The sequence below is a fragment of the Balaenoptera ricei genome, chromosome 2, assembly GCF_028023285.1.
Source record: "Balaenoptera ricei isolate mBalRic1 chromosome 2, mBalRic1.hap2, whole genome shotgun sequence".
NCBI classification, from domain to species: Eukaryota; Metazoa; Chordata; class Mammalia; order Artiodactyla; family Balaenopteridae; genus Balaenoptera; species Balaenoptera ricei.
The window spans coordinates 62605141-62620894 of NC_082640.1; the positions used below are offsets into that span (position 1 = coordinate 62605141).

The following is a 15754-nucleotide window of genomic DNA, read 5'->3' on the forward strand; positions in this document are numbered from 1 at the left end:
CAACAAAGACCCAACACAGCCAAAAATAAATAAATTAATTTAAAACAAAAACAAAAACAAGCATGTTTAAACAATGGCAGAATGTTGGTTGGTAACTGCTAAAAGCTGGGCAAAGGACACAGGTGGTTCATTACCATTCTCTTCTTTTGTATATATGAAATTCCCATAATAAAGAGTTTTAACAAGTCCATATAAAGTTTTTTAAAAGTTAAAGATGTTCAAAGAGCTAAAGGAGGAAATAGAAACCATATGGTAAGAACAGGCATATTTTTAAAAACCAAAAAAGAATAGATATTAAAACACAATATTAAGATAAACTTTTTTTTAAGGGATTAAGTAGTACAGACAGAGCTAAAGAGAGAATTAGAAACTGGAAAACAGAATGTGAAAATATTCCAGAATGCAGGAGAAAGACATAAAGAGATAAGGTTATAAAAGAAAGGGTACAAAGAAGGCTAAATGAGAAGGTTCAAATACTTCTATTACAATAGTGGTCAAGGGACTTTCCTGGTGGTCCAGTGGTTAAGAGTCCGCCTTCCAGTGCAGGGGACATGGGTTTGATCCCTGGTCAGGGAACTAAGATCCCACATGCTGCGGGACAACTAAGCCCACAGGGCGCAACTACTGAGCCCATGCACTCTGGAGCCCGCACACACCGCAACTAAAGAGAGGCCTCCGTGCCGCAACGAAGAGCCCATGTGCCGCAACTAAGACCCAACACAGCCAAATAAATAAATAAATAATTTTTTAAAAAGAATAGTGGTCAAGGAAAAATAGCAGCCAAGAAAAAAAAATGACACAAATCAGGTTGAAGGTGCAGATCAAGGCCCAAGTGGGGTAAATAAAAATATGTTCAAACCCAGAACACTAGTACAAGTGCAAAACAGCAGAGTCAGAAAAAATTTTAAAGCTACAAAAGAGCTTTAAGATTCACAACAGTGACAATTAAACTGATAACAGACTTCTCAACAGCAAAAATAGTTGCTAGGAGACAAATGGGATCATATCCTCAAAGCGTTAAGGTGAATAATGGTCAATCTAGAACCTAAAGCTATAAACAATTGTACAAGAATAAGGGCAAGATAAAGAAAGACATACATTTATTTTATTTTTATTTTTTATTAATTTTATTTATTTATTTATTGGCTGCATTGGGTCTTTGTTGCTGTGCGTGAGCTTTCTCTAGTTGTGGCGAGCGGGGGCTACTCTTCATTGTGGTGCGCGGGCTTCTCATTGCAGTGGCTTCTGCTGTTGTGGAGCACGGGCTCTAGGCACGTGGGCTTCAGTAATTGTGGCATGTGGGCTCAGGAGTTGTGGCTTGCAGGCTCCAGAGCACAGGCTCAGTAATTGTGGCACATGGGCTAAGTTGCTCTGCGACATGTGGGATCTTTCCAGACAAGGGACTGAACCTGTGTCCCCTGCACTGGTAGGCAGATTCTTAACCATTGCACCACCAGGGAAGTCCCAAGAAAGACATACATTTAAAAAAATTTTTTCAGGCATACCAAGACTGAGTTTACTATATACAAATCTCTGCTGAAAGAGTTACTAAAAAAGGAAGAAGACTGAACCCAACAGGAAAGAATGGGATATAAGAAGTAATGGTGAAAAGAAAGATGGATAAACTTGTTGGGAAGTTTAAATAACTATTGACTGGTAGGGAAAAAAAAAACACCCTAATTTGGGGGTGGGGCTAAAACAAATTGGAATATTGGATGATGGAAGTGGAGAGGCAGAAGCTACAGTAGAATTTCTGAGATCCTAATATTGTTTGAAAGTAGTGTAGGGGACTTCCCTGGTGGTCCAGTGGTTAAAACTCCACATTCCCAATGCAGGGGGCCTGGGTTCGATCCCTGGTCAGGGAACTAGATCCTACGTGCCGCAACTAAAGATTCCACATGCCATAACGAAGATCCCACACACAGCAACAAAGAACCCGAGTGCCACAATTAAGACCCAGTGCAGCCAAATTAATTAATTAATTAATAAAAAAGAAAGCAGTATAAAAAGTCAATAATGAAAGTCAAAATCTAATCAACAAAAGAATAGAAACAGAAAGCATAACTTCTAAGCCAGTAAAGGAGAAAAAGACAGTGGTTAAGAATCCGCCTGCCAATGCAGGGGACACGGGTTCAAGCCCTGGTTCGGGAGGATCCCGCATGCCGTGGAACAACTAAGCCTGCTGCACCACAACAACTGAGCCTGCACTCTAGAGCCTGCGAGCCACAACTACTGAGCCTGCGTGCCACAACTACTGAAGCCCGTGCACCTAGAGCCCGTGCTCCGCAACAAGAGAAGCCACTGCAGTGAGAAGCCTGTGCGCCACAACGAAGAGTAGCCCCCGCTCGCCGCAACCAGAGAAAGCCTGCGCGCAGCAACGAAGACCCGACACAGCCAAAAATAAATAAATTAATTTTTAAAAAAAGAAAAGAAAAGAATATTCAATCAAACGAACAAAAGACAGGAAAGGAGAAAACAAGAAGCAAAGAAAAAGTATGGTTAAACTGGAAATCCAAAGTTAGAGGGCAGAAATAGGTCCAAATGTATCACCAGTTCTAATAACTACATGGATTAAATTAACCTAATAAAAAAGACAGATTATAGGTCTTTTGTATGTGGTCTCAATATATAAAGACTGGAATGTACAAGGAAAAACTGCACTAATACTAATCAAAAGAAAGCCAGTCTTACACCGGAATATTTTAATTCACCTCTTTCTGAAAGTGATCACACAAACAAACTTAGTAAGGATAAGGAAGATCTGAATAACACAATTAAAAAGCTTGATCCAACATACAGATATACAACCCCACCTCTATTAAATAGAGAATATACATTCTTTCCAAGCATATATGGAGAATTTATAGAAACTGATCATACACAAGGCCAACACAAAGGATATCACAACAAATTCCAGAAAACTGATAATGCACCAGTTCTCTAACAACGATGGTTATAGCTTAATTATAAGCTATAATATTTTTTAAAAAGATAAAACCCATGTATTCGAAAACTAAAAAATACTTTTGAACAACTCATGGTTTAAAGAAGCAATCACAACTGAAATTTTGAAACGTTTAGTACTAACCAATGGAAGCACTGCATATCAAAACTTGTGGGATACAGCAAAAGGGCAACCTTGAGAGAAATCTGCAGCTTCAAATGCATTTGTTAAGTAAAAAGAATTTCAGGCTTAAAAACAGGACAGACACACAGAGTACAAGTAAAACTTAGGAAATCTAAATAAGATCAGTGGATCGTATCAATGTCAATATCCAGGTTGTCACAGTATACTACAGTTTTATGAAATGTTACCACTGGGGGAAACTGGACAAAGTGTACAGGAATCTCTCTAAATTATTTCTTAGAACTGCACGTGAATATACAATTATCTCAATGAAAATTCAGTTTTAAAAAAATGACCAAAATCCCCAACACTAACACCACCACATGCTGGCAAGGATGTGGAGTAACAGGAACTCTCATTCATTGTTGGTAGGAATGCAAAATGGTACAGCCACTCTGGAAGACAGTTTGGCAGTTTCTTATAAAACTAAACATACTCTTTGAATACAATCCAGAAATCGTGTTCCTTGTTATTTACACAAATGGGTTCAAAACTTATGTCTAACAAAAACCTGTAAACGATGTTTATGGTAGCTTTATTCATACATGCCAATACTTAGAAGCAACCAAAATGTCCTTCAGTAGCTGAATGGATAAATAGACTGTGGCACATCCAGACAATGGAATATTATTTGGGGCTATAAAGAAATGAGCTATCAAGCCATGAAAAGACATGGAGGAAACTGAAATGCATATTACTAAGTGAAAGAAGCCAATCTGAAAAGGTTGGTATGAATAGCTGGAGCACAGAGGATTTTTAGGGCAACAAAACTGCTCTGTATGTTACTATAATGGTAGATTCATGTCATTATACATTTGTCAAAACCCACAGAATGAAGAAGAGTGAACCCCAATGTAAACTATGGACTTTGGGTGATAATGATGGTCCAGGGTTGGTTCACCGACTATAACAAATGCAGCACTCTGGTGCAGATTTTGATACAGGGGAGGCGGTGCATGCGTGGGGGCAGAGAGTATATGGGAAATCACTGTAGTTTCTGCTCAATATTGCCGTGACCTAAAACTGCTCTTAAAAAAAAGCATTTTTTTAAAGAAATGAAATGGTGCTCTTCACATAAAAAAAAAAAAAACAGGGTAAATTAAAAGAAAGCACAAGAAACAAATATTTATGCAGCGCCTATTATCTGACATTATTCTGCTGGGTGCTGGGACACAATGATAAGCAAAACAGACAAGGTCCCCGTCCTCTTAGAGCTTACCATCTAGTACAGGACTCATATCAAACAAATAAACCACACAAAGTATAATGTTCAGTGACAACATATACAGGCATACCTCATTTTATTGTGCTTTGCTTTACTGCGCTTTGCAGGTACTGCACTGTTTTTAGAAACTGAAGGTTTGTGACAACCCTGCGTTGAGCACACCAATTTTTAAAATTTTTATCTTTATTGGAGTATAATTGCTCTACAATGGTGTGTTAGTTTCTGCTGTACAACAAAGTGAATCAGCTATAAGTATACATACATCCCCACATCCCCTCCCTCCCACCCTCCCTATCCCACCCCTCTAGGTCGTCACAAAGCACCAAGCCGACCTCCCTGGAGCACACCTATTGGTGCTATTTTTCCAGTACCCTCTGCTCACTTTCATGTCTCTGTGTCACATTTTGGTAATTCTCGAAATAGTTCAAACTTTTTCATTATTATTATATTTGTTATGGTGATCTGTGATCAGTGATCTTTGATGTTACTATCACAAAAAGATTACAATTTGCTGAAGGATCAGATAATGGTTAGTATGCTTTATCAATAAAGCATTTTTTACTTAAGGTATGTACACTGTTTTTCTAGATATAACGCTATTGCACAGTTACTAGACTACAGTATAATGTAAACATAACTTTTATATGCACTGGGAAACCAAAAAATTCATGTGACTTACTTTATTGTGATATACACAACCGAATCCGCCATATCTCCACGGTATGCCTGTAACATGACCTACACTAAAGGTGAAGACAGTGCCTCTGAGAAAGTGATGTTTAAGGTGAAAACAGAAGCTGGGGTAAGAGCCTGAAGGAGTGTTTTAGGCAGACGCACTGGCATATGCAAAGGCCAGGGTGACTGGAGTACAGTGATAGGTCAGGATATTGGCAAAAATAAGGCTGGAGAAGCAGGCAGGGATCAGATTATGCAGATTTGGACTTTTACAATTAGAGCAACTGATGACAAACTTCGAGGGCATTAAAGTAGTGACATAATCTGATTTGGTTTTTAGAAGATCACTGTAGCTGCTGTGCGGAGAATTAGAATGGAGGAGGGAAGACACAGAAACTTGTTGATAGTTACAACAGTAGGTAAGAAGCTTGGATTAAGTACTCGATGGTGGAGGAGAGAAGTGGCAGGATTCTAGATATTTAGATGGGAGAACTGATAAGAATTGGTGATGAACTGGACATTACCAGATGGAGTGACAGAGTAGAAGGTATACAAAGATAGTCAGCTCTAAGGTTTCTGATATGAATGACCAAGTGGGTAGAAATGCCCTTTACAGAGAAGGAAAATAGAGGAAATAGTTGTGGGGAGTAGGTTGGAAATTAAGAGTTACATGTATTAAACGTGAGGTGCCAGTAAAACATCTAAGTAAAACATCCCAAGAAGGTAGTTGGGAATATATCCATTGAACTCAGAATGGAAACATGGGCTCAAACAATGTACACTGGAGTCAGTGGCTTGTGGACAGTATTTAAAGCCATGAAAGTAAAAGAAATTGCCCAGGGGAAGCATATAAAGAAGAGGGTTTAAAACTGAGCCCTGGGGAACTTGGAGTTCTAGAGGTTAGATAGAAGAAGAGAAAGAGGTTAAAGAAAATAAGCCAATGGAGGAGCTACAGAAAGGAAGAAAAGGAAATGTTTCAAGGAGAGGAGTCTACTGAATTCAATACTGCAGAGAAATCAAATGAGGCGAGAGCAGGCGGGGCTTGGAAACATGGTGATCACTAGGAGGCCTTACCAAGAGGAACTTCAGGGATATGGAAGAGACAGAGGCCAGACTGAAGTGTGTTGAGGAGTGAGTAGAAGGTGACAAAGTGGAGGTAAGGAGTGCAAACGACTTCCGAGAGGCTTTGTTGTGGGAAGTGCGTGGATAGTCAGGACTACAGAACATGTTGGAAAGAGATGTGCAGTCAAGGGAAAGTTTTTAAAAAGTGATTTCTAGGGAATTTCCTGGCAGTCCAGTGGTTAGGACTCCATGCTTTCACTGCAGAAGGTCTGGGTTCGATCCCTGGTCAGCGAACTAAGATCCCACAAGCCAAGTGGCGTGGCCAAAAAAAATAAAATTAAAATTAAAAAAATAAAAAGTGACTTCTCATTTCCTGGTAGCAATCAAATCAGGCAGATTTACTGATTAAAAGGAGACTTTTTTTTTTTTTTAATTTGGGGATAGTAGAACACATGTTAATGTGGAATAAACTTCAGAAGAGAGTCCCAAGAGTCAGGGAAATGGGTTCACAGATGGAGCAGGTCCCTGAAAATTAGGAGGGGATGGGATCTGGGACACACATGGAGGGATTAGTCTTTGCTAAGAAAGATAAAGACCCAAGTTAAGTCCCTAATCATGTATTTATAAGAATTCAACATAAACAAAGCTTACTTCTACCTAAAGGAGAAATACCCCTATTTTAATATGGAAAGAAGCAGCTTCAAGAGTGCAATGGCTTTAACTCACATAATCCTGAAATGCTTCAGAGAACCCTAGAATACTAGAGTTTGGTTACAACTCTAGAAAACTTGAAAAGGAGTTGCTTGAGAGCACTAAGATTTATGGAACATCTTACCTTACAAAGATAGTAAAAATTGAAAAATTATAGCTTCAAAAAGTATTTAGGTGCTAATGACAATTCAACCTAATCTTTGCATAATGGTATAAATTTTACAAAGATCTTTCACACTCATTTTCTTCTTCCATCTTTGTAGTATCTTTAAAATTGCTCCCTGAGGATGGCAAGAGAGGATTATCATCCTCTGGGAGAGATGTATGTATGGGTTCAGAAGGGTAGGGTAGGACATCTGTCCCAAGCATTATAGCAAGCAAGTGGTGGAGTTAGGATCTAAATCCACATCTTTTGGCTCCGAAACCAATGCTGATTTAATAATTACATCTTTTACTACATAACAAGTTTGCTGAGTATTTATGCCTTGACCTTTTGGGGTTAAAGTCTAGAGGGGCGACCGAGCACTCTCACAAATCACCATCGATATCTTAGATATCATGGAACACCGGGCTGAAGAACCACTGACAGAGCCAAATAAGAGAGCGCAAGTTCTAGGTCCCATTCCTCCCCCAAGTGATGGACAGTCTGCTCACCCAGATGATGACAGGAGAAGACACAAACTCAACAAGGATACTGAAAACAGAAGTGAAGAAAACTCAAGGTTGCCAAACACTTCAGTTACCAGGGCCAAAACACAAAGGAAGAGTCTAGGGCAGTGTCTGATGAAAGCACAGCATATGTTCTCGTTCTAATTACACAGTCTAAAGCAGGGTTTCTCAACCTTGGCGCTACTGACATTTGGGGGCCAGATAATTCTTTGCTGTGGGGGGCTGTCCTGTGCATTGCAGGACGTTTAGTAGTATCCCTGGCCTCCACCCACGCGATGTCAGCAGCACAGCTCCACCTGCCCCAGTCATGACAACTAAACATATCTCTTGACTTTGCCAAACATCCCTTGGGAGAAGGAGGGGTTGGGGAGATCAACTCCAACTGAGAAACACTGATCCAGATGGATTTCACTATGAATATCGGAGCTAAGGCCATGCAAAGCAGACCTACAAAGAAAGTGGAGAAAGCACATGATCTTATTTATTTTCAGGTAATAGTCTGCACAATCTTTACTAAAAGCATCAAATGTTCCAAGACATGCAGTACGTACCCAGAAAAGTAGGCCTAGCCTGAGAGACTACACCTCACTACTTAGAGGAACTCTTGGTAATGGATTCTGGAGACCAAGCAGTCAGTCAACCTTCCTCCTTCTCACACTCAGTAATCCAAGAGACTGCCAAAGTATATAGAAAATCAGACACACTCTCTGGCTCTCATATGCCCATCAAGCCATCATTCATCTTCCTATCCTATGGGAAGGAGTCTTTGCCCTTCTGGAAAACTGGCTCCATTAATGGGCTCAAGACAGACAAAGCCTGCACTGCCTGAACTGCTCTCTTTCCAGAAGGACAGAAGACCACCCCTAACAGGCCAGCAACACCCCTAGCTGGTTGTATGTTGACAGGCTTCTACTGATCTCCCTTGAGAGAAGGGACACTCAGCTCTCTGTTGTCTTGTTTTACAATTATTTACTCTGCCCATCGAAATCTGATGGGTTTTAGAAGCTTGGCTCAAGGGCATTATCCATCTTCCCATCGCTCTGGTGTCAGAGGATGCCACACTCTTTCTAACAATCCAGGCCTTGAGAAGCAAATTACTTTCTTACTTTCTAAGAGTTTCTTCAAGGAGAAAACGTGAAATAATTTTGACTTTACATGTTATAAGATTGTGATTTCAGAAACAAAAGATAATCTGTGGAGCCCTTAAGCGTTCCAAATTTTGCTTTAGAGTTGGCAGATGCCTGCTGAGGCCCCCACACCAGCCCCAAATCTTGTAAATACTTTTGAGTATTTATGTTCATTTACCAAGCTATGTTAGCTATGCTGTAGACAAAATCAACTTTATCTTGGTGTATGAATATCTGAAACAAAACTCTGTTTTAAAATATCTGCAGCATAGCTCAGACCGGACAGTTGGGCTTTAACTGAGTCAGGACAGTAAAATTGTTGCAACCCAAGACTCAATCCCCCTTGAGTTCCCACACTGCCTCTGCTAAACCTAGCTGGTGAGCTCTTCAAGGGAGAAGCATGCCTTAGCCCCTGGAGCAGAGGCCTGGCCTAAAGAAGCCTCTGTAAAAGTCTGTCATGTAAAAGAACAAAATGGACACTGTCACCCATTAATAAGATCTTTTTCTGCTCTCTGGAAGTTAACTGCATAAGAAACAAAAGACTTTGAATAATTTTTTTAAAAAGCTAGTCTCACAGTTTGTAGTAGTTTCTAAAGGCTCTCCCGTAGGATATTATTTTAGTCCCCCTTCCAAAGCACAACTAAAACATTTTAAAAATCCCCAAGCACATTATTTACTGTTAGAAGCAGGATTAGATAAAGGAGGAGGGCACAGACCAAATCAATCTTGAAAAATTAAATTCAAAAGGAGAAAAGGAGGTACACATCTAAGGTTTAAAGTCATCGTTACCCAGTGACCCCCTAACCCAGCTCTTGATCTCCAAATCCAGGGGGAGGGTAAATTTAGGGTGCGAGATTAGGCCTCAGCTACGCTGGCATTTAAAAACATTCTGGCAGGTGCTCTGCCAGGCAGTCTATAATTAGTGAGTATGCCTCGGAAACTTAAAATGAACTCAAAGGGTTTCAGAAGCCAACAGCCAGCCTCCCAAGCACTGAGCTGTGCAGCCACGGGGCTGATGCTGTCTAGAACCAGTGTTGGGTGCCTGCATAGCGCACACGTGTGTGCACGCACACGCCACTTCTGCAGAGTGTCTTTTTTCAAAGCTCTAATGGCTTGACCTCAACACCTGCTGCACTTCCTGAAGACAGACAGGCTCTGGAGCTCCACTTGTTCCTCGCACGAGGCTGTACTTTCTAGGAACGACCGCACACACGCAGAGGCTGGCCAGCTGCCAAGGCGGGGGCAGCCCAGCCACCTCGGGCCTGAACTTTCCCAGTGCTGTCAGGGCGGGATCCCACTAGGAGCTGACTCAGCGGCCAGCATGGAACTCTGCCAACCACACAGCAGTGCGGGGGCTGCCGGCAAGTCACAGATGTTTTGCTAAACCAAAGCAATCAGCCGGGAGGCGGATCTGGGCTGGCGGCCAGGCTGCTGCTGTCGGGGAAGCTGGCATTCTCTGATCCTAGTCCGAGCTCTGCCACTACCTCCCTGGTGATCTGAGGGAAAACCTCGGTGCACCTCAGCGTCTCCCCTGCTTCCGAGCATGTCTGTGTGGATGCAGCAGAGGATGGCACTGTTTGCATGAAAGAGCACCTGGAGCACTACTACCCACCACACGCTGGTTCTGTTAATCGTCACAACATCCTTGGAGGTAGGCATCGTTAGTTTGATTTCACAGAGGGCTCAAAGGAATTAAGAGCCCTACCAAAGGATCACAAGGGTAATAGATGGAAGAGATGGGATTTGAACCCCACTTTGCTGGCTCTGGGATCTACTACAAACACTGCTACTGTGAAACTCAGATCAACTGCATAGGCAGGGCGCCTTGATAGAAAGATGCTGAGTTTTCAGTTTGCAAAGGACCTTTCTCATATGACTTCTCGGATGCCCTGTGTAAATCCATAGCCCTTCACAACTAATTTCTAAACAGCACCACTGGACCACATGGAGTATATGTGCTTATGGGGAGGACCCAAATATTACCGGCTTTATTATGAACTCCCTGCCTAATCACCAACAAGCCACTTAGCCTGGAAGAACTGATCATCACTCCCATTCTTCAGCTGAAGAAAAGCGGCGTGGCAAGTCAGAAAGACAAGAAGAATTAGAAGGCAAAGAGAGCACAGATTCCTTAGGTTCTACCCCCTAGGATAATTCATTAGGACCCTTGAATCTATATTTTTAAAAACTCCCTAGATGACTCTGATGCTCTGCCATGTTTGGGAATCACTGAAGCTTGCCTTGGCTCAAAAGGGAATTGTGAGGGATTCCCTGGAGGTCTAGTGGTTAGGAGTCTGCACTTTCACTGCCATGGCCTGGGTTCAGTCCCTGGTCAGGGAACTAAGATCCTGCAAGCCGCACAGCACAGCAAAAAAAAAAGTAAAAAAATAAGGGAATTGTGAGGTCTACCCTTCCCTGTTTCAAAGGAGGTGATATAAGGGTGAAATGAAATCATGTCTAAAGGCTCTTTGCTGGAAAATATACACAATGCAAAAGGTTCTCATCAGCTATGTTTAGCAGCAAAACAACAAAACTGATCTTAAAAAGCATGATCCTGGGTTAGCCTGGAGCTAAGACACTGTGTTAGGCAAGACTGTTCTCTTATCAAACTACTACTAGAAAAACTGAAATTAGAGCCACACATCTCATTTTTAGATATCCCTCATAACACTGTTGCAACCTCATTCTTCTTTTAAAAAAAAAAAGACTGTACTTACAGTCTTTCATATTAAACTTGGAACAATCTATATTAGGAATAACTTACACATTTCACTGCTCTAATCAAGAAAACAACTATGAGGAAAAAACTCAGTCTATTCATTCTAGGCTGCTGGTCACTGAAGTAGGCTGAGAAGGCACAGACTGGCACAGACCCTGGCAGTCCAGTACCCCTCCCTGGCTAGCCTTTAGGGAGAACAAATAACGCCCCCATACCAGAAAGACTGACCTGCTTGAGCTGCTCATCCAGATTCCAGCCCGGCTGCCCTGCTGTGGAGACCGAAGCTGAGGCCTTAGGAGCATCTTTGGTATGGTCTTCTTTAGCTTGCTGTCCATGTGGTGGGAGCCCTGGCGCTGGAAGCAGACCAGATACGGGTGCTGCTCTGGGGTCTTGGCGAGCCACCTTCTGCACGTGAAAATATTTTGAAGCAGCCTGGGTCTCTTTCTCAGCCACCTCTGCAACTTCATCATCCCCATCCTCATCTTCCAAACCTCCTTCCTCTTCCTCAGGCTCTGAGTTCACCTTGCTCCGTTCAAACACTCGGGCCACTGCTGGGGCTGGTGGAACTCTGGCTAAGGGACCCAGGGCAGGGCTGCCAGAAGGCCTCCCAGGTGTGGCAGAAAGGTGAGTCTGCTGTGTGACCAGCTTCTGGGCAAACAAGAACGGGGTTTCTCTCATCTGCTGAACCTGCTTCTCTCTGGCGTCCATCTGCAGAGGAGCCAGGTGTGGTGGCTGTGGTGGTGGTGGCGGCTGCTGCTGCGGCGGCTGCTGCTTCTGCTGAGGCTGCGGTGGCTCCATCACTGCCTCAAGCTTCACCCACCGATTGGCATGGCTCTGAACCTGGGCACAGCCCGGCAGGCACACTGGGTGTAAACCTCTAAGTGATTAATAGAAACCACAAAGGAGGAGAAAACAAAAAAGAAAAAAAAAAAAACCAACAATGTAAAGCAGGTATAAAAAGGTTTTCTTTTCTCCAGTAAAGGGCATGAGTTCTGAGTATTAAACATATGCCCGTAAACCTGAGTTTTAAGATGAGTAAGTGGTGGGAGTTTGAGGTGGGGGTAGGGCGGGGTAGGGGGTGGTGGGAGTTGGGTAAGGAAAAGTATGCAGAAGAGGAACAGGATTTAAGAGGAGAAATACAGGATGAATCTCAGCTGCGGTGGACTACTGTGGGTTTAAAATGAAGTAAATCCAGATGACATTGAGTCTGCAAACATCTGTGTTCTGATCTCTCTTCCTCAACATTATCAAACATTAATCTGTTTATTACTGAAAAAGCAACTGGGTTTGCACTGTACAGAGGTTGAGAGTATGAAAACCACAATTAAAAAAAAAGGGAAAGAAGGGCCTGCCTACAAGAAAGAGAATATTGCTTAGGTTCCCAGGCCCATCAGAGAAAGATATTGCCATCTAAGCAAGGCACAGAGCTATCAGGCAGACGGCAAGCTTTCTCTCATAGAAAAGCGGAACCTAGCAAACTGCTCTTAGGTCTAAACTTTTAAAATTTCCCAGATCAAATTGCCAAGCCTGCTTTTTGAGTGGGCTGAGCCAATGCTAACCAGACATTATAGCCTCAAAAAGAATCCAATTTCAACAACATGAGAGAAAGAAACACGCAAGGAGGCAAGAGTTTCAAATTGCAATCCTCACTCAAAAAACAAACGGGGGAATTCCTCTGGAGATTTTTAAGGTAATTAATTGGAAACAGGTATCAATATTGTCTAAACGAGGCAAAGCTTCTTTTTCATAAACAGCCTAGTAAATCTCTTCACATCCCCTGTCTTTCTGATTCACTTCTATGACATTCTATGACGAATACAAAAAGAAAAGGCTTTCAGGCCAGAAGTATTCTGGGGGCAGGTTTATCAGCATTCTTACCAATCAGTCTCCAAACACACACCCCTTTCACACCCTCTCCTCCTCTAACCAACCCCCCTTCCCTTCCTCCTTTCCAGGCCCCCATCCCCAGCAAACCTCACTTGAGTTATGCTTCCTCAGCAAGTCTCCATAACTGAATGGATTACTATGCATGGGCAAATTTTAGGTTAACAGGACTTGCAACATGGCGTACAATGTTGTCATCACATGAAAGAAGAAGCTGCACTGCACAGGTTGGGACTTGATATTTGCGTTGTTCCACTGTTTTAGGACTGGGTAGAAAGATTTAAAAACAAAAAACAAAAAACCCCAAAAACTTAAATATCTTAGGTATCTTCAAAAATTCATGGGGAAGTAATCAAACTCCTAGCAATAAAAACTGTTTGGATTTAGGCATTTTTTTAAAACCAGATTAGAGAAAAAAGGTACGACTTTTAAAGCTAGGCAAAAAAGTAGAAATTTTAAAATTCTCATTTTCTGTTTAATCTTAGAAGCACTGCTTTTGTCTTTTGCATTCTGTGAAAGATTCAAATTCCAATTTGCCTCTTACTCCCTTTACTTCCTCTCTTGGCACTTTAGAAAGTGTGAATTATGCCGGAAGCAATACTTTCATTCTGCTATAGCCCTTTTTACAGTGTAACAAAGCATGAAAAGATTTACACCCACATTAAATCCAGTTGCCAAAAGTGTTCATTTAAAATAAAAACAATTTGCATCAAAGAAAAGTAAACCAAAGAATAAAGAAAATAATTCGGTGGTCATTTTAATTCTCCTTACAACATTATAACATCAATCAATCAAAAGCGGGATAATTTTTCATCCAAGTCCTGCCAGTCATTGAACAACTGCTTCTCATCTTGTGGCACCATCTTCTCTGTATGCTGTCCCCAGCAGAGGGGGTGGTGTCTCACAGCCTCTTTAGTTAAGGCTGAGATGACTCAGTTCTACAACTCGATACACACACCCTCCCCCAAAGAGCCTATCTTTCCCCGGTCCCTAAGCAGCTAGTTGATCCAAACAACAATACCACCTGCCTACTTTTAGAAAACTTAGGTCTCAGACATATAAACCACTCCATCCCTTCACACGGCTCCCTCTCCCATTTCCCCTAAAGTTCCCGAACCTCTAAGCCCGGCGCAACAGACTCCTTGCAGCTTTGAAGCCGGCCTCGCCCACCATTCCCTCTACCTTCGCTGCCGGATCCCTCTGGCCTCAGACCCCTTTAAGCCCCATACCTCCACCCCCCCGCCATTCTTTATACCCCCACAACCCAACTCTATCACTTTTACCTCTACTGAGCCCTCCCAGCCAATCCGCCGGCTCTTCTTAGATTGTCCCAACCCCACCTATTCTAGCCCTCTCAGTTCCCAGGGGCCCCTCACTCTTCCCATCCCTTTATCTCATATCACCCTAATGGGCGAGGGCGCCTCCGGGCTCCTCCCAGCGCTCTCACTTTTCCTCCTTGGCCCCCGTGCTCCGTTGGCCCGCGTCTTCACGTCTTCCCCTACACACCTGCCTCTCCTCCTACTCCGCAGTCCCCTCCACCTGCCACAGCCCTCGCTCCCGCCGAGGCTGAGGGAGATGGGCCCCGCGCGGCTTACCTGTACGGGGCGCTCCGGGTCCGCCGGCGGTGGAAGAGGCAGCCACTCAGGCCCCGGCGCGGCAGCTGCGTTTCGGACTTCTCCGCAGCCGGGGGCCACAGCCGGGGCGGGGCCCGCACCGGAAGCGGCGCCGCGGGGCCGGGTTGCCGGCCCGGGGCGGGAAGGGGGCGGGGTCACACGGTATGGGGCGGGGCCTGAGGCCGGAAACGGCCAAAAAGGGAACGAGGGGCGGGGTCGGGCGGAAGTGACTTATAGGGAAAGCCCCGCCCAACTGAGTCGTGGGCGGAAGTGAGTAGAAGCTGGCGGAAGCTTCCGCCAATGGGGAAGCGCAGACATGGAGGAGTTCCGGTGTGAGTACTTCCGCGGGGAGTTGAAAAGAGCCGGTCTGCTTTCAGTCTTTTCTGAGTGTTTTCTAGTTGTGGAGGTTGGTGTAGCGTGGGCGGGCGGTAAGTTGGGAGGAAGGTAAATAAAGGACAAGGAGTGTCAGGGTTTTCTGCTGCTTCGGTCCCTTCCCCAACCTCCTACCTTCAAACCGATCTTCCTCTGAGATTCCCGCTTCCAGATCAGCTTTTCTCTGTTCTCTGAGGATGCTGCGTCCCCTGGAGCTCCCTCACATGGATTAGTAGTCTCGCTTCCCAGGTTCCAAAAGTGGGGGCAAGGTGCCATATACTGTCACCTCTTGTAAAAACCCTTGCTTCTCTGACGCTTACTTGTAAGACTTTGCTGCCCATTTAACCGCCTCTGTAGAGATGATCTGCTAATTTGTGCATCCAGGTCCTTGTCTTACTTTCTCTTCTCTAACCATCTTCCATCTTGATAAATTCAGAGTCACTGTGGACAACTCATTTAACATGCAGGCCTCATCCCTTACATCAACCTCCCAATCCCAGTCAAAAACCTGGACCTTGTCACCAGAACCCCTATCGTGTTATGAATCAGTAGTTCGAACATCCCTCTGTC

The 15754-nt window shown here is 43.5% G+C and overlaps 1 protein-coding gene across 2 annotated transcripts in view; it reads right to left on the reverse strand.

Annotated features, from left to right (window-relative positions):
- The window catches only part of ARID3B (AT-rich interaction domain 3B), a 52344-nt gene extending 37448 nt beyond the window's left edge, over positions 1-14896 (reverse strand). Inside the window, exons 1-2 of one of the 2 annotated variants that reach the window (XM_059912774.1) lie at positions 14795-14896; positions 11544-12192 (exon numbers count right to left, since the gene is read on the reverse strand). In XM_059912774.1, the coding sequence (XP_059768757.1) occupies positions 11544-12113 (570 nt within the window). In that variant the 5' untranslated portion in view covers positions 12114-12192; positions 14795-14896. Of the gene's footprint in view, positions 1-11543; positions 12193-14794 lie in introns of those variants that run through there. The other variant, XM_059912773.1, reaches the window with a different exon arrangement.
- Between the last annotated feature and the right edge of the window lie 858 nt (positions 14897-15754).